Below are 27,441 nucleotides of genomic sequence, written 5' to 3' on the forward strand. Positions count from 1 at the left end.
GACTTCTGCCTGAAGGACACTTCAGTTTTTATAAAATTCGTGGATTAAACAATGCAGTAAATATATTTAGCAAGAAGTCATCTGTTCACACTGGGATTCCTGTATAACTCCTTAGAAGTTTGAAGTGATTACAGATCATAATAAACATTTGATGCGAAGCAAAACTTGGTAGGCAATACTCCTAGCAAAATGTAATTTTAACGTTTGCTATAAAAATATGGAGTACTAGAATTCATAGAAGTGCTAGGAAAGTACTTGGGGTTTAGTTTTGCACATGCAGAATATACGATTTCACTTTGAAAGGTAGCTATTTATCCGTTTTGTTTCTGTGTCTGCTTATCCTTATAGTTCATTTACTAAAGAAATGCGAAGTATATTGAAATGCAAATAAGCAGAGCACTGTGCTCCAAAATTCTTTTGTACTACAGTGCAACAGCAAGTAGCTCTGAATACTTAGTGTGTGCTAATTACATGGCCAACCTCTAGAATTCTTTCAGAGTTCAGCTGTTTTGCAGGCTTGCTGAAATGGGTCAGATACTTTTGTGGAAATAAGGAGGTTTATTTGCCTGTCTTTAAAGGCCAGAACTTGGATTTTTTTTTTAATTTTTTTTTAATTATATTTAACTAGAGAATGACCAACTTTGTAGTTCATCTTACAGTATGTTTACTTTTGTCACCTTTTAGAAACTATTTTACATCACAGACGATATTCAGTGATAAATTTCCAAAATTTCGAAATTTCTGTTGTTTTTCTGAACTTGGCAAAATTGCACTATCATGTTCCTGTGTGAATTGCTAGAGTTTGCCAATGTGAAGTCACAAATATTTGTAAATGAAAATTGATTGTCAAAATCAAGTCAATGTGGAGTTGTGAGTTTCCTCTGTATATTGTCATTCTGTCTTCATTGTAACAGTGTAGTCTGGGGGAAAAATGCACGTTTCACTGTAAGTATGGGAAAGAACTCTGAAATTAAGAGATCTTTGCTTCTAGATTATCCTTTCAGTTCTATGTTTCAGGAAGTACTGAGTGCTAAGCTTTTTTCCTCTCTCCCTGTGTGCTAATTAAAATATGAAGTCACTTTTCTTTCACAATGCATATAAGTATTTCAGAGAGATACTGTTGCAAGCTTTGAAATTAAACATCTATTTAATTTCAGCACTTTGAAAAAGGAAATGTATGCAGGTGACAATTGTAGTGAAAGGTAAAAATCGTAGGATAGGACTTGTCACTAATAGTCCCTATTATAAGCCTTTGCATAATGTATACAGAGGAGATGCATTTTTGTATATACTTGGAGTTATTTTATTTAATACTTTTAAAAAGGTCCTTCTGTGTTACAGTTTATCAAATACAGATTTCAGTGTGTTAGAGCGATAAGAATAGTGTATTTTTAGCCTATGTTTTGAGTAGGCATTTTAACTAGACACATGTATATCAAGGTACAGTAAGTGATATTTGTATTGAAGCTGCTCTGAAAAAGTGAAGAAAAAACCTGAAGTGGCAACATCCAAAAGGTGAAAAAGGTTTTCTTATTTGGAGCCAAAAATGGAGTTAAACATCTCAGCCTTTTCCAGCCTACTTTGCTCTAGTTGTATGCACTTTTTCTCCTGTAACTTTCTCTGTCATAAGAACTTTTTTTTCACTGTAAAATCATCTGTCTTCTACAGCTCTGGCCAAAACTATCTCCATATTCTAAGTAAAACAATACCTCTATTTTCCTTCTGTTTCTTAACTCCATTTTGCTTCATTTTGTGACAAGAGTGAGATTACACAGATAAATAAATAAAAATTGGCAATGAACCAGGTGTAATTTTCTAGCCTTTTTTAAAATTTGGTTTACCAAAGCCCAAAGAAAGAAACAGTTAGCTATTGGAATCCATGGACTATTTAGACATACTTTGGTTCCCAAAAGGAAAAAATAACCCTCATGTGAAAATTAAAACTACAAAATAGTTTATAAAAAACCTATTATTTTATAGATATAAAATAATAAAAAACTTTTATCTTTATTGAAATTAGCACATTTGAAAAATTTTGCTATTAATTCATGGAAACGATACTCTATACAGTTGCCCAAATTTAATATTTTATTCATGTTAACATCTTTTAGTATTTAATTTTAGTTTATGAACAGTCTCTAGTCACCCTCACAGACTAGCATCACATTATTCCTCAGTCTACCCCAATCTGAATTAAAATTTTAATACCAGTGGACTTATTTCACTCATGCTGAGAAAATCTAGGAGATGGAAGTACATGTAAAAGTACCAGGCTGCTCTAGGAGGCTAGTTTAAATTTTTTCACTAATCAGATGTGGTTTATGTTGGTTTTGTTTTCTTTTAGTTTTTTATTTGAGAATGAGAAGAAAAAGTGATGCTTCTCATTTATGGCAATTCATTTTAGCAACTGAGGTCTTAAATATTTATACAAATAACCTGCCCTTTTTCCAGGATTGAAGCACATAGTTCCCAGTGGATGCGTGCTCTTACTACTAAGCTATGGAACTTTTAGATTCTTCATCTTGATTAAGAGTCTTTTTCTCAAGAGGCCAGCATTGGAATTGCAATGGTACGGGAGTCACGGATTTCTGTGAGGAAAACTTCATGTCTTTTATGTGGTGGTTTGTGCACTCAGTGATGCTAGTATTTTACGTTGTTGAGCAATAGCTAAAAAACCTCAGTAAGTAAACTAAAATAACTGTTAAAGCCCGAAGTGTCTCACATGTAACATATCAGAAGATGACTTGTTCTTTTTCAGAAGCTTTTTTTTTTTAAGACTAGAAGCAAGGTTTGCTGTCTCTCTCGAGGAGTTATAGTGTATATGTATATGCCTTATGAACATATGACCCACAGAGATTTCCTCTTGTTCAGCTTCGAATATTCAGATTTTGGGTAGAGGAAGGAATAAGCATAAAATGGGGTTGATCTTCAAGTATAGTGCTTGCTGTATTTTTGACAGTTTACTTTTTTTTTATTCTTGCCCCATAGTTTTAGTATCTTAGTATGCAAGCTGCTATTTTTAGTATCTAAGTAAGATTTTATTATTTTTTAAAATGTAAATTGACAGATTCCCACCCTCTTTTTATTAAGTCTATATTCACATCTGCCAGCAATTTTCAGTAACCAGACAACTGTAACAGTGTTGAACTATTTGATAAAATATTTCAAGTTAAATTCCACCTTTAAAATGGATTGCCCGGTCCCCAAGTTAGCATCAGTGTTTAAATAACTAAAATGATTAACTAAATGATTGACTAAAATTGTTAATACTGCCCCTGTTCTCGCTTGTCTTCAAAGAGAAAGTAGAACTGATGTGGACTCCTGACCAGAATGCATGAGTTCTTTCTACTTTAAAGATGTGAGGTGCAGGAGTCGGTCGTAGCTCATCCTTAGACTAGCTGTAATGTGTTTCAAATTTTACAGTCAATTTCAAACAGTAGTTTATCCATTTGCTTTTCCCTGTGTTTTAGATTTGTTAATAAAATATGACTTGGGAACTTTCATCCAAGAGTCTCATGATATGTACATAATTATGTATATATTTACTATATACAATACTTTTCTTGGATCCGCTTTATTTTTCATCTTGGAAAATGGAAAGTGAATGATTGGAACAAAGAAGTGAACTGTGTATATTTGTGAGCTTGTAGTACAGCTTACTATAGTCTGTGTTACAAACTGAGTTAGGATGCAACATCACACTATTCTTTCAGGATTTGTTGCATATGAATATTCATGTTATTGTAGTTGTCAGTAGGATCAACAGTGTACTGAAGTTGCCAATAGGAAAACAATCCATTACTAAGTGATATAAGGCACATCAGATTTCTTGTTTTAAAAACAAAAAAAACCCAAACTTGTCATAAGTGAACTTAGTAATTTATTAGCCTTCATCAGTTGGATCCAGTAGAGTGTTTCTGTCTTGAGGATCTTTATCTGAGAAATAATTTATTTTATTTTATTTAAGTTTATATGTAGATTAAGCATTATTTTTTTTTCAATTTGCACTAATTTTGAAGGAATTATGCAGATAATGTCTTGGTTTCAAGTCATTATGTGTATATGTTAATATACAAGACAGTATGTATATATTAAATATACATCAAAGTTATCTGGAGAGTACAAAATATTGAAAAGATCTGTTGAATGACAGAAATTAGAGACATAGGTCATTTTCCATCTAACTTTCTTTTCTATTACTTGATAATCTTACATGTAAATTCATTAGTCAAGTCTCACTGAGCAGAAACTTTTACGCTTTTGTACTAGAGTCCTAGAAAGCTTAATTTGAGTAACTCAAACTTTTGCTGAGTACAGGTTATCTTTATATTCTTATCCTATCTTGCTAGGGAGGGACTCCAAGTATGATATAGTATTCGTATGATAAATATGGCTTTTTGAGCCAGTGTAGGCTTAGTATATTTCCAGGTTACTACCTACTGGATAAAATCTGCATATACTCTGGATTGTGCCAAAGTAAGAGTCTCCGGTTTATACTGTCAGCTTTGCTGCCTTCTAAACTCCTTTCTATTTTGAGTTCCACCTGACTTATTATTGAGAACCCTAAAGCTAAATATGTACAGTCTTGCAAAAACTGCATACAGAAGGTTAACTAGTTGTTCCTCAGCATGATTATCCATATGTACACATAATCTAAAAATGGAGACATAAATATCGTCATGTTTATTTTTGTTTGATGTTTTTTTCTTTGTTTTCTTTAACCTAGGATGTTTTTTCCCTTTGGATTTAAATAAATGTCAAAAAGTTGAATGGTAACTCCAGTTTTATTCTGGTGTCTCAGGTTTTTCCAAGTTAGAACTTTGCTGGTTTTTTTTTTTCTTTTAATCAATGTTCACAGTATACCCTAAAGGAAAAAAATTGTCACTATGTTTCTGGTAGTATTTATGCAGAGAGTTAATAAAGCCAGGCATAACAAAACTCTTCAGCTGCTCACTGGATAGTTTTCTTTCTTTCGACTAGGTGTAGTTCTTGCTGTATTACAGCATGCGTTGGTTTCTGAAGACCATTTGCATTAAGGTATTAAGGATTTCTTAAATGCGTTGCTGAAAGTTGTATTTTTCTACTAAATTTCTTATATCTATTTATTGTGTAACAATCTCCAAAAAAAGAATAAAGATTATGTGACCTGTTTTCTTCTTCCTTTATGAAAAATTTTTAGTTATTGCTCTTTATTTTGTTTTACTTATTACTACCTTGGGGGAAATCTGTACAAAGTGTTACAAAGGTAGATTTTTTTTTTTTCCTGAGATTATGACTTCAGGCCAAGGTTATGTTTTTAGGAAGCACATTTTATATTGCTTTTCAAAGTTATTCTATCTTTGCAGTTTTTAAAAAATAACTGAATATTTATTCCTAAGAAAGGAGAAATATGTTGCCATTCTAGTTTATAAACTGTGTAATCTGTGTAAAGTATTACTTTATCTTGAAGTTGTCTTTGGAACTGGTCTTTTAGGAAGGGGATTTGTTTTGCTTTTTTTCCCTCTAATGTGACACCTACTTGAATGTTGTTTCATTTAAATGGAGTAATTTTTAATTAAATGTTTTTAATTACTAAAAGTTGCATTAAAATATAAAAGGTGAGTATTATTGCAGTGGAAATGTTAACACAACTTTTCAAATCAAACTTCTGAAATACTTTTTCTCTTTCAGGGCTACCAGGGAATGGTTGATGGAGGTGATAATATTGTAGAAGTTTCATGGGAAAGTGTTTCAAGTATCCTGCAAGTGGTAAGTGTTAGGGGGTGGGATGGGACTCAAACCCTCTGTCTTTAAACAGGGAACCAAAATTCTAGATCGAGGCAAGCAACTGTAATTATGGATTCAAATTCTGTGATGACTGAGTGACCAGAAATACCACTTTTAGCAGAGCCTGATTTCTACGGTATGGATGTTTGACACTTCCTAAAGATCTCAGTGTTGTCTCGTATTTGGTGCACAGAAATAATCTTGAAAACCTTTGTCCTAGATTTTCAACATTACATGTCATCGGCCTCCTCAAGCCGTACTGACAAGCCTGTATTTGATTTAAAAAGACATTATAGGGCCAAAATATGAAACACTTGTGTTTTGTAAGGTATTTTCTTATGGAACCCTGTTGGCTTCCTGTGTAAGTGGATTTAGAATTATAGTAAAGAGTGTAATTCCAGTACAGTTCTCAAGAGCTCAGATAATACCAGTGACTTTGTCAGTGTTCTGCAAGGTACCCGTTTGGATCTCTTTATGCTCTTTCTCAGCATGGTAATGTTACCTCTTTCAGAGCAGATGCTGTGTTTGGCAAAGAGGCATTGCTGCTTGCCAGGCTTTCTGAAAACTACCTCCAGGTGAAGCATGGGTTTCTTTGGAGCTTTCCGTAAAGCTAATAGAATAAACACAAAGCAGTTAGCAGAGACAAAACAGAATTAGCAGATTATTTTTGTTCGTTTTTTAAACAAATACCCTGGAATACTGTGAGATATTTTGTCCACGTGTTTTTTGTTTTTTCAGTTGGTTGTTTTTTTAGTTTTGATTCGATCTGGTAAAATCTGTAATATAGACTATTTCAAGTTGGAAGGGACCCTTAAAGTTTATTGAGTCCAACTACCTGCTCCTTGCAGGGCTTCCTAAAACTAAACCATATCACTAATAGCATCATCCAAACACATCTTATGATTAAGAGAAAATTGAGATGTCGTGGCCACACAAGTGCACAGGCAGGAGCAGGATGTAGGCATCCTGTACATGTATATAGCATACATACTATAAGAAGAACACCTTTTTGAGCCTGATTGCTAGGAATTCAGCAGACCAACAGTGAAGCTGAGGATGTATCTTAAAAATGTGTTTAATTGCTTTAACAAAAGATTTTTCTTCCCAACCTATATTTCTGTTTAATCAGAACAACTCACAGTACGTTGTTTCAAATACAGTCCCTTTTTCCACTTACAACTATGTTTTTTTAAGTGTACAACTATCTAGTTTAGATACGTTTTTTAGTCCTGGTTGTTATTTTTAGAACATCTCCATGTGTACACTTCTACTTTTTTGTCTGTGAAGAAAACTGAACTACTTCCATTCCACTTTTATTTTTTATTCCCACTAGCAGCTGTTGTGTATTGCAATGTAGACAGTAAAATAATGCCTAGGACTGGCTTGAGAGCTGAAGCACCTATTGATAGGGCATATTGTATCAGTACAGCCTCTATAGATTTGAAGTTCAAATTTAGATTGTCATGACTGTTTTATTATAAGTTAAAGTGAAGGAAACGTTTGTGCAAAAGTGAGGTAATCATCTCCATATTTGTTTGTAGGGAAAAAAAAAGTTTTTACAGTCTTAAATTAATTTTACTTTTTACTATGACAATAAGTAAGGTGAAATTTAGGCTTTTCTTGAGTGACTGAACAACATAGACATAGAAGATGGGTAAATAACTTGTTTTCAGCAAGATGCCCAGCAATCACAGAGTCACAGAATCACAGAATGTTTGGGATTGGAAGGGACCTCAAAGGATCATCTAGTCCAATCCCCCTGCCAGAGCAGGACCACCTAGATTAGATCACACAAGAACGCATCCAGGCGGGTTTTGAACACCTCCAGAGAAGGAGACTCCACAACCTCTCTGGGCAGCCTGTTCCAGTGTTCTGTTACCCTTACTGGGAAGAAGTTCTTCCTCATGTTTAAGCGGAACCTCCTATGTTCCAGCTTATATCCATTTCCCCTGTCCTACCATTGGATGCCACTGAGAAGAGCCTGGTAAAAAGGTTCTTCAGTCTTTTGAAAATAATGACTTATATTTTGGAGGAAGCTCTTTAAGTCATTTAATAAATACAGCAGATAAATTCATAAAACAGAAAATTTAACATTAGTCTGATCTACAAGTCACAAAATGTGGATGTAGTTCTTTCCATAATTCTGTGAAATTATCAAAAAATGCTGATTTTGAGCTTTAGGGATACATCTTTTCTGTTATTTATATGTTTTGTTATGCTAGGGAGAAAAATGTCACACTTTGAAGCAAATTCGTCTAAATTCTGAACTAATTAGTATCGTATCACTTTTGCTGTTGTCATCACATATAAATAAAAACTACATAATTAATTGGGATGCCACTGAAATTAATTCCAAATCATTCAACATTTTTCTACAAGAGTAGCTATTTATCAGTCTTTTTGAGTGTTTTTTGCCTCTTCCCTGGTGCATGTTTCTGCTCTTGAGAACATAATTTTCTGCAGGTTTGATAAGCCTTTGTTTTTCATTACTTTTTACTCACTGTAATACTAAAGATGGAGGTTATGATACAAAATAACCATTCATCATTAATCCCTCTTAAAAAAGAAAAGAGACAGTAAAATACTGGATTATAAATTAAAACTGTTATACTTCCATTTTCTAGGGTGGTACAGTTATTGGTAGTGCACGCTGCAAATCCTTTCGTACCCGGGAGGGCCGCCTGCAGGCAGCCCACAACTTGGTTCAGAGAGGAATCACTAATCTTTGTGTGATTGGTGGAGATGGCAGCTTAACTGGTGCCAATCTGTTCCGTGAAGAATGGAGTGGACTTCTAGAAGAACTGGCACAGAAAGGTAAATTTGCATTTAGATGCTCTAGGCTTCTAGTGCAATCTCCAGGGAAGTCATGTACCCTAATGATACATACACAAACTATATGCAGAGGATATTAAGTTGAAAAATCAAATGAATACATTCTAGGAAATTACATGGTTCTTCATAAAGTAATAGCTTTTGATTTCTGTACATCCTCTCTTATGTATCATAAAGGTTCAAAAAGGCCGAATAAGTTACTGGGCTACTGTCTATGTGGCTTTTTTTCTCTTTTATGAATCATTTTCAAGGCCGGAACTTTGAACCTTCTGCTTGAAAAGCCCTTTGCCCTCAAATCCAAACTGAGATGGTAATTAATTTCCTACAAAAAGCTACACACTTTGTTGTTACTGAATTATGATGTTTTCCTGCTTATGTCACTGTTAAGATCAGAACATTAAGTGACTGTTGCTAAAAGTGCATCCAGCCCAGTAGTTCTTTGATAGCATCCAAGAGAATGTATAGGAAAGAGTAAAATAACAGAACAAGCCTAAATAATGCTGTATTGATGCTATATGTTTTTCATAATATATAAATACTCTGATAGGTTTCATCCATTTCTGTCTTCAGAACTTCCTGAACCAGATGCTGTTAGCAGTCCTTAATGAATTTCTCTTCCATGAATGTATACAGTCTCCTTGGACACATACAGATTTTTGCTGAAAACATTGTGTAGCAAGGGGTTCAAGCTTCACTGAATGAAGAAGATTGTGAAAAATCTTCTTCTGTTTATTTTGATCCTGCTGCCTTCTAGTTTCATTTGATGTCCTGTAATTTTTTGTGTTAGAACAAACTGAATGATCAATCCTGCCTCTTCTCTGCATACCACTTGAGATTTTACAGCTGTCTTATTTTCCCTTCATCATCTCTTTTTCTAGATGGAAGAGTCCTAGTTTGCTTAGTTGTTCCTTATATGTAAGTTCTATACCTTTGATCATCTTTGTTGCCCTTCTCTGAACCTTTTCCAGTTCTACCATGTCCTTTTTGAGGTGGGGAGGACCACAACTGCACCCAGTATTCAAGATGAGGGCAAACCATGGATCTACACAGTAGTATAATGATCTTTGTTTTGTTCTCTATTATTTTCCTAATATTTTCTAATATTTTGATTTTTTTTTTGACTGCTATTGAGCATTGAAGCTGATTTATTAATGGAAACAGCATTATTACATTATTATGCTGCAAATAGCATTGTTTTGTTTGTGATGTTAGGGTACATTTTTCATGTGTGTTATTATTTATCTACAGTGAATTCCATCTGATACTTTACTACTCACTGTGTCTTGCTAGTCTTCTTCATTTCTTCTCAGACATCCCACACCTTTAGAAATTCAGTTTGATCAATAAACTCTGGCACCTTACTGCTTATTCCCTTTTCTAGGTTATTGCTGAGTGTGTTGAACAGCGCAGATCCGTGTAGAACTCCATTGGTTACCTTCCTCAAATACAAGAACTTGCATTTACTACTGCCCTCTGTTTCATATTTTTTATCCTCTATTTCACATTATTTATTCTATTCAAAAGCCTTCTTTCTTATGCTGTGGCTACTTAGTTTCCTCAAAATCCTTTGGGGACAGACCTTCTCAATGGCTTTTTGAAAATCTAAGTAGAATATGCCAACCAGATATCCCTTATTCATGTGATCATTAAGTCACCTTTGGAACTCTAGAAAAGGTTTGTAATGCATGGTATACATTCATAGAAAACATTTTGATTCTTCTTCAGAATGCTGTGTTTATGGACATTAGTTATGTTTTTCATTATGTTTCTACTATTTCCTCTAGTATAGACGTTAAACAAGCTGATACATAGCTCTTGAATCTCATATTAAAATCTTAGCATTATATTTACCACCAACCCATCCGCAGGTACTAAGGTAGTTTTAAGCACTTAGGCAGCTAAGGTATTTCATCCTTGAGATCCTTTAGAACTCTTGGATGATTCAGCATTTTCACTGATGTCTTGGGAGACACATACCAAGACTTCAGAATAGGAGCTTTTCTATTCTATTTGCTTATTAATCATGAAATCAGAGCCTTTCAGTGTTGCAGAAGAGAAGTCTTCAAAAGTTTAATGCTGGTTTTTGGTTGTTTACGTATGCCCATAATCACATCCAGCTTGCATCCTTTTACTTCTTCATTGCACGTCATAATGCTGAGACTACAATTTGAATGCTATCATTTAAGGCCAAACCATCAATTTTAAGGTTGGCTAGGAAACTTGATAATCTGTTGACGCTTTGAAATGGACTGAAAAGCTCTTGTTTCCTTCGTTACTCTGAGGAGTTCTACGCAAAATTCTTTCGTTTGGTTTTGAGTGGCTTTTGTTTGTAGTTTTGACTAACCTTGTTACCTAAAATATCTAAACATAATTTAATGTTTGGATATGTTTAGTTTACCAAAGTAGAGCACCCAAGCAATAGGTGTAAAATGTTTTGTTTTGTTTTGTTTTCTTTTGTTTAAAATCAATCTTACAGCTCTTTCTCTGGGTGCTTCTTTACAGGAAAGATTGATGAAGAGGCTGTTAAGAAATATGCTTACCTTAACATTGTCGGAATGGTTGGATCCATAGACAATGACTTCTGTGGCACTGATATGACCATAGGTACTGACTCAGCCTTGCACAGAATCATCGAAGTTGTGGATGCCATCATGACCACTGCTCAAAGGTAAATTGTGCATATCACAGAAAACTATAACAAATATCTAGTTGTTTCTGCTTCAAAGCTTAAGTTTCCTATTGCCATACAATAGTAGAGGATATAACTTAATTTTAAATAGAAGTTAGGTAACTGGTATTCGTAATATTTGTAGAGTGGGAATAAAAGCTCTTTTTGGCTGCATCTTTCGAGTATCTTGGTTTCTTTTTTTCTTATTAACTGCTTTTCTATCATTCCCGTCATGGGAATGCACTTCGAGCATCTGATTGTAGAGGCTGCATCAGCATTAGAACCTGAAGGTGGACAAGTCCATGGGACCTGATGAGATGCATCCACGGGTCCTGAGGGAACTGGCAGATGAAGTTGCTAAGCCACTATCCATCATATTTCAGAAGTCGTGGCAATCTGGTGAAGTTCCCAATGACTGGAAAAAGGGAAACATAGCCCCCATCTTTAAAAAGGGGAAAAAAGAAGACCCAGGGAACTACAGGCCAGTCAGTCTCACCTCTGTGCCTGGCAAGATCATGGAGCAGATCCTCCTGGTGACTATGCTAAGGCACATAGAAAACAAGGAGGTGATTGGTGACGGCCAACATGGCTTCACTAAGGGCAAATCCTCCCTGACTAATTTGGTGGCCTTCTATGATGAGGTGACAGCATTGATGGATAGGGGAAGAGCAACTGACATCATCTACCTGGACTTATCCAAAGCATTTGATACTGTCCCACACGACATCCTTATCTCTAAACTGGAAAGACGTGGTTTTGATGGATGGACCATTCGGTGGATAAGGAGTTGGCTGGATGGTCACTCTCAAAGAGTTGTGGTCAACGGTTCAATGTCCACGTGGAGGCCTGTGATGAGTGCTGTTCCTCAGAGGTCGGTACTGGGACCAGTGCTATTTAACATCTTTGTTGAAGACATGGACAGTGGGATTGAGTACACCCTCAGCAAGTTTGCAGATGACACCAAGTTGTGTGGTGTTGTGGACACGCTGGAGGGAAGGGATGCCATCCAGAGGGACTGTCAAGGGCTGGAGAGGTGGGCCTGTGAGAACCTCATGAAGTTCAACAAGGCCAAGTGCAAGGTCCTGCACGTGGGTCGGGGCAATCCCAAGCACAAGCACAGGCTGGGCGGAGAATGGATTGAGAGCAGCCCTGAAGAAAAGGACTTGGGAGTGCTGGTGGATGAGAAGCTCAACATGAGCCGGCAATGTGCGCTGGCAGCCCATAAAGCCAACCGTATCCTGGGCTGTATCAAAAGGAGCGTGGCCAGCAGGTCAAGGGAAGTGATTCTGCCCCTCTACTCAGTTCTCGTGAGACCCCACCTGGAACACTGTGTTCAGCTCTGGAGTCCCCAACACAAGAAGGACATGGAGCTACTGGAACGAGTCCAGAGGAGGGCCATGAAGATGATCCGAGGGCTGGAACACCTCTGCTATGAAGACAGGCTGAGAGAGTTGGGGCTGTTCAGCCTGGAGAAGGCTCCGGGGTGATCTTATAGCAGCTTTCCAGTACCTAAAGGGGGCCTACAGGAAAGCTGGAGAGGGACTTTTTACAAGGGTGTGTAGTGATAGGACAAGGGGCAATGGATTTAAACTGAAAGAGGGCAGATTGAGGTTAGATATAAGAAAGAAATTCTTTACGTTGAGGGTGGTGAGGTACTGGAACAGGTTGCCCAGAGAAGCTGTGGATGCCCCATCCCTGGAGGTGTTCAAGGCCAGGTTGGATGAGGCTTTGGGCAACCTGGTGTAGTGGAGGGTTTCCCTGCCCATGGCAGGGGGGTTGGAACTAGATGATCTTTGAGGTCCCTTCCAACCCTAACCATTCTATGATTCTATGATTGGGGGCAGGCTTTGTTTTTTTAATATAGTTTTACTCTTTGACAGACATACTCTTCTAGAAGAGATCCAGACACACCTTGAATAGTACAAAGTAGCATCTGTTTGTATATAAGCTTTCCCTAGGGAAAATTTAAGCAATTAAATGATGTATTTTTTAACACAGCTGTATCATTACAGTTCTTAACTATTGGTCTTCATCATTTACATTTCTAGTAAATGTTCACCTCTTCTCTCCTAATTGCCCTTACATGTTTTAGAAGAAAACATGGTTTAGTAGTGAAAATGAATTGTGCATTGGAAGATATGTAATTTTAAATAGGTTATTTAATATGGGTTTGTGTTTTGCTACTGAATTCTGTGTTCCGTAAGCGTGGTAAACACAGGCTATTTCCTGATATCAGGTTCTGATTTCAAGAATTTGGACTGTAATTTTGAGTTGCAGTATTACAGTTAATTTGTTTTCTTATTTTTACAGCCATCAGAGGACATTTGTTCTGGAGGTTATGGGGAGACACTGTGGGTATGTATTGTCTTCAGCAGTTTGTATCTTGTACAGATATAATTATGTAAGATCAAGAAATCTGAACCGTAAATGTCTGATCATTTGTTATGTTTTTTAGGTATCTAGCTCTTGTTAGTGCCTTAGCCTGTGGTGCAGATTGGGTATTTATTCCTGAATACCCACCAGAAGAAGGCTGGGAAGATTCAATGTGTGTTAAGCTTTCAGAGGTAATCTATTACTATGTTTGGAATTCCCTGATGTCTTTGCAGATGTTTGCTTGAAAACAATGATTTAAAAATGTGATCAGGACTTTAAGCAAGTCTTTGCTTGTGGCGTCACAAATAGTACTATTTGAACTTAAACAGTTCTTTTCCTGCATTCTGAGGTTGTTTTGAAGAATTATATGACCTACTCTAGGGATTACATAAAATTATTCATATACAAGCAGTGTGTGTACCTTTCCATGTTGATTAGATATAGGACATTTCACTTCATCAATGAAAAGACCTGTATGAAGGTAAAACATATAAGAGCTCTGAAGTGATCAAGTATAAGAAATGTTTCATCAAATCCTAGCAGCTTAATGTATAGCAATTGATCATAGAATTGTGCTGTAAACTTCTTTATTTTTTTTTATTATGTGTGTGCTTTTATTTGCATTATAGAATCGTGCACGAAAGAAAAGGCTGAATATTATTATTGTAGCTGAAGGAGCTATTGATTGCCACAACAAGCCTATAACATCAGAGAAGGTTAAGGATGTAAGTATTGGCATCCTTGTGATGCACTTTCTGTTTTGTTTTTAAGATGAGGCTTGTTACTAACAATCACATTTCTGTAAAGTAAATCTCTTCTGTAAAGTAGCTTATCACACAGTTTGCTGGTTGTATTTTATATTTGTGCTTTATTATCTGAATCCATCATCCACTTAAGGGGGAATTATTTCAGTGGCTGTTAATTAGAACCTTTTTTTCCTTGTAATATAAGACAACGTCCAAAACACCTACTTCATGGGTATCTTAATTGATAGAGTCTGAAATCGGCTCAAATCAGTAATGATAATCCTATTTTACTTTATATTTCTTGTAAAATTTTAATAATAGACTGTCTCACAGTGCAATAATACTGTCTACTTTGGACAAAGTCTTGTCACTTTTTTTCTAAATAGTTGCTTTGCCAAAAATTTCGTTGGTGTTTAAGATTAAGAAAATTGTTCTGCTTTTCCTGGAAAGGGTCTCTTAAGAAAAGTTGAAAAATAGTCATTGGCAGGAGGGAGCTATGGACACTTTGAGTTTACCTGGAGTTTATCTGTCCTGTGAATATGAAGTTTTGTTTGCCATAGCTGTCATTTTTAGAGTAATCTTTGACTCAATTCAGAATTGGAGTTGTACGAAGTAAAATTTAGCACCAAGTGGTGTTAAGGGTACATTCAACAGATAACTGTTATGCATTTATGTAAGAAATATTACTTGCTTGCTACAAACTCGGACAGTTAAAACATAAAAAATCAATAAATACCAGGGATAGAAGATTTTGTAAATAACTTCTAAATTTGTTTTTTCCGGTGTATGGTGTCTAGTACTTATTCCTAAACTTACATGCTCACTGAAGATGTGTTAATGAAGCATGTCTTTCCGTGACTTTAGATTTGATATGTAACAGAGGAAATGGAAAGAAAGTTTGACTGAATTAAATAATTTTATTATTACACTTTTAACTGTAAGTTTTAAAAGCCTTTTCAATTAAGATTAAAAGTCATCTTCACTGAAGTTTTACTCAGAATCTTTTGGCATGTGTAATCTTGCAGATAGATGAAGCATGGAGTCAATAAAACACTGTAATTGAACTTCTTTCACGTATTCTAATTGTAGTGTTTAGACCTGTTTTTATAATGAGGACTGTTCTCAGTGAAGCTGTTATAACTACAGTTAAAGCATTGCAATCTAAGCCACTGTTTTGCCATTATTAAATAGAATGTTCCTTTAGAGTAGAAATGTGGAGTTTAGTTTTAGATTAGCAATAAACTAAAGACTGGCTTAATTTTATTGTATTTTCATTACTGGTGACGTATTAAGGTATAGTATATGCAGAATTTTAGTATTCCAGTAGCACATAAAGCAGAGTAATGCTGATATGTGCATATATAAATTAATGATGATAAGAAAACCACTATATTCTTAAATTCCTTGCAGCTTGTGGTTCAGCGGCTTGGTTTTGACACACGAGTAACTATCTTGGGCCATGTGCAAAGGGGTGGAACCCCTTCAGCTTTTGACAGGATTTTGGTGAGTGAACCTAAAATAGTCATGGCAACACATAGTACAACTACATTTTGATTATTTGTTTGGAGGTGGGGTGGTTCTTTGCCTGATTAACTTGACAAATCCAATTATTATCTCACATTAACTGTCTGAATAGTTCTAATTCGGACTAGTGAAGCATTTCATGTAAAGGAATCTGTATTATCATAGAATGGTTTGGGCTGGAAGGGACCTTAAAGACTATCTAGTTCCAACACCTTCCATTAGATCAGGTTGCTCAAAGCCTCATCCAACCTGGCGTTGAATACCTTCAGGGATGGGGTATCCACAACTCCTCTGGGCAACCAGTGTTTCACCACTCTCATTGTAAAAAATTTCTTCCTTACATCTAATCTAAATCTCCCCTCTTTCAGTTTAAAGCCATTACCCCTTGTCCTATCACTACATGCCTTTGTAAAAAGGCGTAATCTTCAGGATTAAAAAGCAAAGCTGCAAGAACAATAGGCCATACTTAAGGGTATTAAGCAGCCTGTGACATTTTCACCTACCAAGGAATATTTGATTTCAGCTTGATTTACAGAGAAATCATAACTGTTTCTGTGATTGGAAGCCTTGTGCTTTTACGTGCTTGCTTGAACAGTCAAACATTATCTGTTTTCAGGCAAGTCGTATGGGTGTGGAAGCTGTACTTGCCCTCTTAGAAGCTACTCCAGCTACCCCTGCCTGTGTTGTGTCCCTGTCTGGTAACCAGGCTGTCCGTCTGCCTTTGATGGAGTGTGTACAGATGGTGAGTTTCTGGCAAAAAGCCAGTTCATAGTTAGTCATTAACTACAACAGACCACTGTGTCCAATAATTGTCTGTTGTCATTAAAACACTGATGGGAATGTGTGCACCACTTTACTGCATTTGGGAATAACGAACTTCAGGTGTGTTCTCTGTGTGTTATTACTTATTTGTGAACTACCAACAAACAAGAAATATATATATTTTGAATTTATTTTAAAATTGCAGCTCAGTTATTCTATTTTTATTGCTTTAACAAATTCTTCAGATGTTTGCATCCATTTACACATCGTACACAAGATTAGGGTCTCTGCATTAAAACTGTTCAGCTTAAACTGAAAAAAGAAAACACAAAATAGAGACATTGATTTCCCCCCACCTCAGAAGGCTTTAGTTGTTTGCCTCTACTTTCTTTTTCTCCTGTCCACTGTAACTTTTGCTGTGATAAGAGGTAGCTCATAAATTAATGAAATGTCAATATTACTTTTTTCATTTTGGAAAGCTGTTTCAGAATGACCTCTTTACTGGAATATATTAAATAATCAACTTCCTGTGTTTTTAAAACATATTGAATAATCAACTTTCTCTTTCAAGACTCAAGAAGTCCAGAAAGCTATGGATGAGGGAAGATTTGTTGAGGCTGTGAGGCTTCGTGGAAGGTATGGCCAATAACTTATATCAATTTATTTGCTCTGGAAAAGCTGAATTGCTTTGCTGTTCTGCTGATGCTTCACATTTTAATTTAAATAATTTAATATCCATATGTTTTTATGTATTTGAGAATAATAGAAGAGACAGAAGAGTTGCTTAAATAGAATGATTGAAATTCTTATCTGCATGAAAACATGCAAGATGAAGGAAACTGTAATTCAGTACTGTGTCAGACTAGTGACTGATACTAGGCTAACTAGTCACAAAAACAATTGCTGTGTTGTATGAGCTGACTGGTAGCAACCATATGTTTGTTTATTCAAGATTTTGAGGCCAGTTCTGTGAGCTTCTTTGTAAGTAGCTGGTAGTTTTCCAACAGTAACGTTGGAGGGGAGATGTTCTGCACTCCTATGTGTCAATAGAGCATTTTCTGTTTCAAGTCATTTGATAAGAAAATGCTTTATCCTGATCTATAAAACGTAACTTGCCAGCTATGTAGTTATCTTATATTTTGTCAGTGTTATCTTACAGGACTGAGTATTTTTTGCAGTGTTCTGTCATTTCCAGTTTTTATCATGTTTTGCATTTGTAATAACTTTGGTGCTAATATTACATACCTGTTTTTAAATGTTTCTGAAAAATTCAAGTGTTTCTTTAAAATAGTTATGAGTTGAAAAATGTGCTATTATATTTATCTTCCTTACTTCTCTGAATTTCTTATCTTGTTTACTTATTTATTTAGGAGCTTCGAAAACAACCTTAACACCTACAAATTACTGTCACACAAAAAACCAGATGCTGAGCTTCCAAAGGTAAAGGTTTTTTTGGAATGTGCGGTGCGTGTCAGCTTTTGGGGTATCTTACCAAATAGTGGTTTTCTTCTTCTTTCTCCCTAATCTCACCTTAATACTTTCTTCAAACCTATGCCTTAGGATATTTTATAAAATTATTTAAATATTATAATGACGGAAGGATGCTTGCAACACACAACTTTATTCTAATAACTTTTTTTTTTTTTCCTAAAGTGAAATACCATTCTATCTAGAAGATTTTCTGCTAGACAGTTTGTTTCTATCATGGATATATGTCTTGTCCCAATTGCTGTAGTGTCTGGTCCTGATAGTTACTGTTATACCTTCTGTTCCTTAACATGAAGAGAAGGGAAGGTGATGTAATTATGATTGAGAGTCTAAAAATCTCAGGACAAAGAAGGCAGATTGAATATAAAAGAATTCTAGCCCTTCCTTTTGAAGGGCAAAACTGCTCAAGAACAGGGGTAAGTTGGAATTCATGTGATGGAATAGTGAAGACAGATGCATCACATTTACCTGATCTAACAAGTCACTGTGAATAATACACCAGTGGACATTTAGTTCTTCATTTCTTTGCAGTCTGTAAGTTGTGTATAAGAGGAAATTTGGATTTATTAGGAAGTAGACACTAAATGTTATGTGCAAACAAATTTCGGACAGGAGTTTTTTGTTTTCATCAATAGTTTACTGAATAATTCTGATTTTGACCATAGTTGGTGACTGTCACCTCACTGGTTAGTTCCTTTTTAAATTGTGGTTTGTGGCAAATTGTTATCTTATTTGCATGATTATGTTACTGTTGCCTTTTTTTTATTTTTTCCCCAATTAAATATTTGAGTAATGATTAATAATATATTCTCAATATTATTAAGGAGAAGGAGTTGAGTCTGTTGTAACAAGAAAGAAGTTTTTAACAGTATTTCGTAGCTAGGCTGTGTAATTTTTGCCACTTGTGCTGTTCAGTCTATAATACTTACATCCATTTAGATGTAGTTGTTTTACCTAGAGTACAATTGATAACAAAGCAATGTGAATGGGGACTAAATGCATAGGTATGGAATACACATTATATACATGCAATATTTATCATTTCATGCTATGTTTTAAATAGAACCTTCTCTCTTACATTGCCTGTGGTTTACATTACAAATATGTATTTGTTATCTCAGACTTTTTCATTTGAGTATATTATCCACTTACCTAGGATACTCATTACACTTGAGGAGACCTTGTATTTAAGCATAGTTACTTCAAGTCATTAGGAAAGGCTTTAAAAACTGCCATAACTGAAAAATGTATAGTATCGTGAAAGATGCTAAGTGCTCCTGTTTGCTACTATGTTGTCAGTTGCTTTAAAAACCTGATCAATACTTAAATTTAAAAGTTGTTGTGTGTTCCTCTCTGTGTGATACTGATGGTATATACCTAACTGCTATGGTGCTAGAATCGGTTCGTACTTTTTTTTTTGACTATTCTGGGTGTTTTTGAAAAAAAACACTGCTTTGATAATATGAAACTGGTTGAATAATGCAGGGTATTTTATGTTTCTTGAGCCTAGCTGAGCTAGAATATAAAAAACTGAATAACCTAACCTACAAACCAAATAAAAATGTGATAGAGTCTTATTTAAAAACAAACATTATTTTTAAACTGTTTGTTTCTGTGTGATATTCTGCAAATGTGGAAATATGTGTATATATCTTCTAGTTAAGTTTTGGATGGTTTTAGGGACTTTGAAATTTCCTTTCCTACATTCCAATATTTAGCAACTATGTTTGATGGACAAATTAACCATGGTGTAGAAATTAGTGCTTATTAAATATTATTTTTCTCTTGCAGACTAATTTTAATGTGGCTGTTTTAAATGTTGGTGCCCCTGCAGCTGGAATGAATGCTGCAGTGAGGGCTGCAGTGAGAGTTGGCATAACTGAAGGCCATAAAATGTTTGCTGTCATTGATGGATTTGAAGGTTTTGCTAGAGGGAAGGTCAGTATTACATGTGTGGATTACTTAGTAGTATCTACCTCATCCCACAGCACCACCTTTGCTTATGTTCTTAGAAGGTGTATTTTAACTGTTGGGGGAACCGATTCTGTAAGTTCTTTTATTTCATAAAGATATATGAAACCAAATTGTAACTGTATTTCTCAACTATTCAAGTCTATAGATTCATTTATCTTAAGTATTGCTAATCACACGCTGCAGAGCTGCAAAATTAATTCAGATGAACCCTACCTTCAGATTTTGGTCAATGTTTAGCATATGGTAGGTTTTCTACAGAATAACAGAAGAATCACTGATTCTGTGTGATGAGTTGTTGCATTTATGTTCCTTTGATATAAGAAACTTTGCAGTGGTGCTTGTTGAGGGAGGAAGCTTTCTTTTTCCCCAGGTGAGTTACATTCTTCTGTTCCCCTGTTTTAAATGTTAAGCATCACTTTGGTATACTGAGGAGAAACTGGTTGCAAGACTTAAGACTTCTATGTCTAGCTGGAGCCGTAGTTCCCAAAGCTAGCTTCAAAGACTTGGTTTAGATTTTTGTGTTTCCCATTCAGTAGGAGAGGATGTGAAAATAGGATCATGAGAAAAGGAGGCAGGGTTCGTCAGGATCTGAAGGAAGAAAGAACAAATAGACAGAATGAAAAGGCATTGCTAAAAATTCAAGAGAAATTAAAGTTAACCTCTTGATGCTGTTTTCTTTCTTTGCCAAGTTCATTTTTGGTGCTGTCTGTGCCCAACAACTTTTTCAGACAGCTTTACATAAAGTAGTACCTGGTGTTTGCATGTCAAGAGAAGTAATTGATTAATTACTTAACAGAATCTCCTTTTTTATTTTTATTCAAAGATAAAGGAAATCAGCTGGGGAGATGTTGGAGGCTGGACTGGTCAAGGAGGATCAATTCTTGGTACAAAACGGTAACGTCAATATTTTGCCAATTGATATGATAATTTCTGATATTTTATATAACCATTGTATGACTCCATGTTCTTTTTCTTCCAGAGAATGTTTTAAGTCCTCAATTTATTTTTTTTTTTAATTGTTACTTTCCAACTTGAGTACCTTTACCTTTTCCTAATACTCTACCAGTTCTTACGGGAGAATGAAAATGGGAGTTGGGACCTCAACTTGAAAATTTCTTGGGGGCTTTGCACTTAAAAAGATCAAGCCTGTAGTTTCTTTACAGTTGGCATGGCTCCTTACTAATTGTGAGGAAGAATTATTTGTATGGATAAATACGGAAAACAAAATATATTGCATTGCCTGCTGAGTTTACTGTTTCAGCTTAGTAATTAGTTCTTATTGCTGCAGAGTCTGTAAATAATTTTTATTTTTCTTTTGGTTTAATAATTTTTAGTACTCTTCCTGCAAAGTATTTGGAGAAGATTGCTGACCAGATGCGCACAAACAACATTAATGCCCTTATGGTTATTGGTGGATTTGAGGTACACTGAAATGTCTAATTATGTCTGAGCAGAGTAGAAGTACTAACAAAAGGAATAGACCGTTTTAATTTTTACCCAATCTTCATGTAAAGTGCATTTGTTTATAACTGTATTTGATACACAACACAAACAATGTTTAGAATCAGAAGTATTGTCAATCACTGATTCTGTGGAAAGCTGACTTTCAAGACAGTGACCAGTAACTGCAAAACAGGATGTGCTAAATGGATAAATAAGGTAAGATAGCATGATAGTATTTTTATATTTAACAAAAAATAATTAATGACTTCAGTAGTCCGAGTTTCAGTCTATGCTGTATCAATACTGAGAACATACTTCGAGAAGTTCCTGACCTTTATTAGTAATTGCATTGTGGTCTCTTATTTAAGCCAGTCTTTGTCACATAGTGCATTTCAAAATCTGAAATTGATCTAGAGAAGTATTCTCCTTCTTTTCCTGTGTTTCCTGTTCATTTTGTTTTACCAAAATAATAAATTTTTGAGATCTTGATTCAGGATAGTATTTTGCCTGCTCTTCCCAGAGAAGAACTTGTTTATCACTTTGTGATAAGGAATGAATCATCCATTTTCTCCAAGCTGTTAAGCCTGGCCCTAGTTCAGGAATATTAAGATTTTAAATGAGGACTAACGGTACCTGAAGATTGGGGAACAGGCCTGCAGTATGTTTGTGTTGTGCAAAGCACTTATTGTGTCTAAATAATATATTCCCTTGAAAATGAATGTTCTATTTATTGTTTGTTTTCAAATGCATTCCTGGTTTTAATTCTTTCTTTTTTTGTGTATGTGTGTTAGATTTTAGAGTTTCCTTAATGCTTCGACTTACTGGTATGCTGTGGTAGAAGTGGCTCCCCCTGTGGCCCTTTCCGTTTTGTCACTCCAACTTTGCCCTTATTTTATTCATCCTAATTTTTCACCCAATGCCTGTGCCCAACAGGCGTACCTTGGACTTCTGGAATTGTCAGCTGCCCGAGAGAAATATGACGAATTCTGTGTTCCGATGGTTATGGTTCCTGCAACTGTATCCAACAATGTACCGGGTTCAGATTTCAGCATTGGTGCAGATACTGCTCTGAACACTATAACTGATGTAAGTCTGTTCAGGTGTGTGCGCTTACTAACAAAGCCATTCTGGCTAAAACTGACTAAATTGGTTGGAACTGGATATTTTTATAGACCAGAACTTTGGAAATGTAATCTGGAAAATGGTACAGTTACTTGATATAGCCGTGGTCATGATACCTATTTAAAAAAGAGAAGGTTCAGGATCCCAAATGATTCCATTAGGTTTCCTCTGAAACTACAATGACCTGTAAATTTGTAAACTACAAAATAAAATGACATATATCTATTGTATATGGAAGAAAGAAACGTAAAGCTAAGACTTGATGATATTTGAGGCACTGTCAAGGAAAAAAAAATCCCTATTATATGTAAAATATCACTCTATTTAATATCTTTATTTCTCTAATAGAGAATGTAAGATCCATATTTCTCTAATAATGGGGATTACATGTATTCTACTAATAAAGATATTGAACAAAAAAGAGTTGAGACATATTATGAAGTATTTTTAAAATAAATCAAATCCAGTAATATGGTGTAAATTAAAAATGGATTAATACTAAACTCAGTTGGATAAAAAGGGCGTTGTCAAACACCACACAAATGAAATTGTCAGGCATGTGCATTTACAGTTCTTCTGAATCACTCAAGCATTAATCCATCATAGCTCTACTAAGAGGAGTAGTTCTATTTCAGTATATTCTGATATAATTTTGTCTGTGAAACAATAACAGTAACATTATGCTTCCTTCAGTTTTTGTTTTTTTCCTTTTCAGCATAATCTGCAGAGACATAAGTATTGCAGATACAGTTGCAGGGTGTCCATAGTTTAAAACTCAGCAAAGACCTAATAAAGCATTTGTCTTGAAAATTGAGTTTACATTTTCACTTATAAAAAAGAAACAGAATTATTTCATAACTTGCTTACTGAATTGCAGTGAATTACCATATTATAGTACAAGTTCCATTTTCTGATTTTTGTCTCCAGCCATGTTGGAGCCAGAATGTAGAATTTTTTCACTGATTTTACATATTGAGCTACATTTTAAAAAGTGAAAAATAATGAGCATGGCACTCGTGTAAAGAAGGAAAATAATTTGAAGTTGCTTTTGAAAATCAAATGTCAGTTCTTCTATCATTTAGATGTGTTTGAAGATTTTAATCATGATATGATTTTCAGAAATTCAAAGGATTCCTCAAATGCTATCAACTTTAAGAGTACTAACAGAATTTTTACCTGTGGGGTTTTTTTTTGTTTGGTTGGTTTTTGGGGTTTTTTTTACCATGCTGGCATAAATATTTCTATCTTCAGCAAAATAAACTTCAGTTGGGAAATTTCAGTTTCCTTAACTATTACCTTGAACAAGATTGCAAGCCAACTAAAATTTATCTTGAATGTATTCTTTATTAGACAACTTAGGTTATAAATATTGATGTTTCCAGTTCTGGTACATAAAAATATCTCTCCAAAATAATTGATCACAAATTCAGGTGAGTAAAATGATTGCGCGTAACACCTGCTTTTCTGCTTTTCTTTTCTTCTTAAGCTTTGTTTACCTAACTGGCTTCTTTTTATAGGTTGTTTCATATAGAGTGGGATATATCATAGTCAGTCAGTCTCTCTCTTCTTGTTGTGTTTTGCTTTATGCTAGGTTTCTAGATATCATCCACCTTCATTAGATAATAGAATGTCAGTATCTCCATATTTTCAATGCAGTTGTTGAAAACTTTTCAAACTGATTTTTTTTTACTGCTAGCTTTTTTCTTGTTTGTGAATGTTACTTGTTTTTCTCAGAAATTAATATTAAATGTATCGGCTTTGCAAGATTTAGATTCTATCCAATGGAAAGTTAGGTTTTCTTCTTTTTTGGGGAGGAAAGGAGCAGACTTTTGTGTTGAGGAAACATTTCTGCTTGGTATCTTTTCAGTTTTTTGCTCTGATTGTTTGAACATGATATACTAAAACTGATAACAAAAAATGTATCCTTTCATTCCTGTGTTGTGTGTTCAGATCAAGTTCAACAGTGACGATGGCCCCTATTAAAAGTGGCCGATAAACTCAATACAAGTCATACAATTGACTGTGATAAACTAAAGCAGGAAATGGACGTGAACGTCCATTATATCTAGTTTATAGAATTTTCATTCTTGTTGCCACTATTAGGTGCATAAACGCATCATAGTTTTCAGTGCTGTGAGATTAGTGCCTCTTACGCACACCAAAATGTCATCACACTTAGTTTTTCTGTGGTACTGTTCTTCTGTGTTCTTGACAACTTTTAGTAAGGTAAGTACATTTCTGTTGGGTAACGAGGCCTTGTTAGTGTTTGGCATTATTAGACACTTGTCATTGTTAGGTTGTCTGAAATTTGTCAAGGCATGTAAATGGTACCTTGAGACATTTGCAGGTAAAATGTGTTAAGATGCTGCCTCTGAAAAGAAAAACAGTAACAACCAGGCCAACAGATACATAATATCTGAATGAGAGATTAGGCAAGAGTGTGCTTTTCCTGAGTCATAGATAGTGGATGGTACATTTCTCAATAATCAGAATTTAGATTTTATGGCAGATTCTATGACCTTCTTGGAATGCTCCAGTATTTCCATTTTGGTTTTAAAACACAGGTGCGTAGTCAACTGAATAGTAGAATTTGGTTCATCTTTTGACAAGTGTTTCAAATTTATTTTATCCTATATTTTTCACTTCAGTTTTCAGAATATTATTGAGAACAATTGTCAGTGAAAACTCTACAATATAAAATACATGGGGAAAGCTGAAGGTTTTTGTACCTGAAAAAAGTATGTTTAGGGCTTGTGTATCTAGATAGACAAAATGAATTGTTTAAGATTGCAGGATAAGAACATGAACTTTGACTTTTCTGTGGAAAGAAGCATCAGTAAAATAACTACCATAATAAAAATACCTGTATTCTCAACTTGATGTTGCTAATCCAGTGAAATAAATAGAATATTATTTCAGATAGCAGACCTCTGGAATCTGACAACAAAGAAGTGTTAATTTTTCTCCTACATAATCATGAAGGGTAGAAATTTCTTCTAAATAAAAGTTAGATTACTTAATATTGATCAGAAAGAGGCATTAGCAATACATTTTGCAGGTGGAACTAAAAAAGGAGAAACCTACTCTGTAATTAGGCAGAATGAGTAAAAAGTTAGCTACAGAACATGGAAAGAGAAAGGAAAGGATGAAAATTTAATTTGAAAACAAGACCTACTAATTGGCTAGAGGAAACTAATGGAAAGAGGAATAAACCAGAACAAGATACAGAAGATTATTCTTTTGATTTAGGAGACGTAGAAGTAAATCTTTCCCTGAAGCTCATCTTTCCACAAAGATGATCTGAAGGCTGGAGCACCTCTCCTGTGAAGACAGGCTGAGAGAGCTGAGGTTGTTCACCCTGGAGAAAAGAAGGCTCTGGAGTGATCTTATTGCAGCCTTCCAGTATCTGAAGAAAGCTGGAGAGGGGCTCTTTACAAGGGCATGTAATTATAGGACAAGGGGCAATGGCTTTAACTGAAAGAGGGCACATTTAGATTACATATAAGGAAGAAATTTTTAACAACGAGGGTGGTGAAACACTGGCACAGGTTGCCCAGAGGAGTTGTGGATGCCTCATCCCTCAAAGTGTTCAAGGCCAGGTTGGATGAGGCTTTGAGCAACCTGATGTAGTGGAAGGTGTCCCTGCCTGTGGCAGAGGGGGTGGAACTAGATGATCTTTTAAAGTCCTTCCCAACCCAAACCATTCTATGATTCTAGGAAATGGGGAGATGAAAAGAAAAGGTATCAACTAGAGATGGAGAAAATTGGAACCTGAAAACTGAAGATGCTGAAACTCTCTAATGTGTTTCTTTGAGAATCTGCCTTTTCCTTTCATCAAACAGAAGGAGATACAGGTTGATCATTTGGTTTTGTGAGAAAAAGAAGAGCAAACAGCCACAAGAAGTCTCTTTCTCACTGAGGAGCAAATAAAGCTACAGTTAGATTGCCTTAATGCAGTCTCCATGCAGTTTTCTTGAAAAACACAGACTCCTGTACCCTTGCAGTGCTGGTACTAGCATGTGTGGCTCCATATTAGTCTGAGCTAGGAAGCTGAAAATCAGTCTGGCCAAGATAGCTAACCAATTAAATTGTCATCCAGTTCACTCCTAGCAACAACTGGATGTGTATCATCTAGGGCAGTAAATCCATCCTTTTCGATGGCCAGTTGCATTTAGACCATCAAGTCAACAAACCACAGTCTTTGCTTGACTGCCAGTATTTTTATAAAGCATCCTTGGTTATGACAATATGCTTTTTAAGAACACAAATATAATAAAAGAGTATGAAATGATTAAACCGTTTTATTGACGTGGTACAGTATACCTTTATGATCTTACTGTGGTTACTTATTTTAAAAAAGGCCTGTGAAGTGATTATTGAAACCACCAATCACTTGTTTACCCTTTATAATTATCAAGTGACCCTTTACTGAAAGCATTTTCATATTTCACTGCAGTGATGTGAAGATGTTGCATATAATCATCTAATGCTTATGCTTGGTGAAGGTACAGTCTTTGGATATGTTTGCTGAAATCACTTGCATCAAATAAAATGGCAATATTTAATGCAAGGAAAACATATCTTAACTGCATTTTAACATATCATAAATGCAGACTAACCAATTATGTTAGTTTTTACTCTAAATCTCCCTTCAACTTGGTTTCCCAAAAGTTTCAATAGAAAACTTTTAGGAGAAACTCATGTTTTGCAGGTCTCTGGGAAGCCATGTGGTTTTTTTTACCA

The 27,441-nt window shown here is 35.3% G+C and overlaps 1 protein-coding gene across 3 annotated transcripts in view; it reads left to right on the forward strand.

Moving 5' to 3' along the window:
• Positions 1 to 27,441, forward strand: part of PFKP (phosphofructokinase, platelet) — a 49,341-nt gene that overhangs the window by 10,089 nt on the left and 11,811 nt on the right. For 2 of the 3 annotated variants that reach the window (XM_086615032.1, XM_086615034.1), the window contains exons 3-16: positions 5,671 to 5,748; positions 8,391 to 8,580; positions 11,101 to 11,266; positions 13,577 to 13,621; positions 13,722 to 13,830; positions 14,269 to 14,364; positions 15,796 to 15,888; positions 16,526 to 16,651; positions 17,243 to 17,307; positions 18,042 to 18,111; positions 19,951 to 20,097; positions 20,957 to 21,027; positions 21,468 to 21,555; positions 22,510 to 22,662. In XM_086615032.1, the coding sequence (XP_086471158.1) occupies positions 5,671 to 5,748; positions 8,391 to 8,580; positions 11,101 to 11,266; positions 13,577 to 13,621; positions 13,722 to 13,830; positions 14,269 to 14,364; positions 15,796 to 15,888; positions 16,526 to 16,651; positions 17,243 to 17,307; positions 18,042 to 18,111; positions 19,951 to 20,097; positions 20,957 to 21,027; positions 21,468 to 21,555; positions 22,510 to 22,662 (1,497 nt within the window). The remainder of the gene's footprint in view (positions 1 to 5,670; positions 5,749 to 8,390; positions 8,581 to 11,100; positions 11,267 to 13,576; positions 13,622 to 13,721; positions 13,831 to 14,268; positions 14,365 to 15,795; positions 15,889 to 16,525; positions 16,652 to 17,242; positions 17,308 to 18,041; positions 18,112 to 19,950; positions 20,098 to 20,956; positions 21,028 to 21,467; positions 21,556 to 22,509; positions 22,663 to 27,441) is intronic. The other variant, XM_086615033.1, reaches the window with a different exon arrangement.

This window comes from Tauraco erythrolophus, chromosome 7 (assembly GCF_009769465.1).
Source record: "Tauraco erythrolophus isolate bTauEry1 chromosome 7, bTauEry1.pri, whole genome shotgun sequence".
Lineage (NCBI taxonomy): Eukaryota > Metazoa > Chordata > Aves > Musophagiformes > Musophagidae > Tauraco > Tauraco erythrolophus.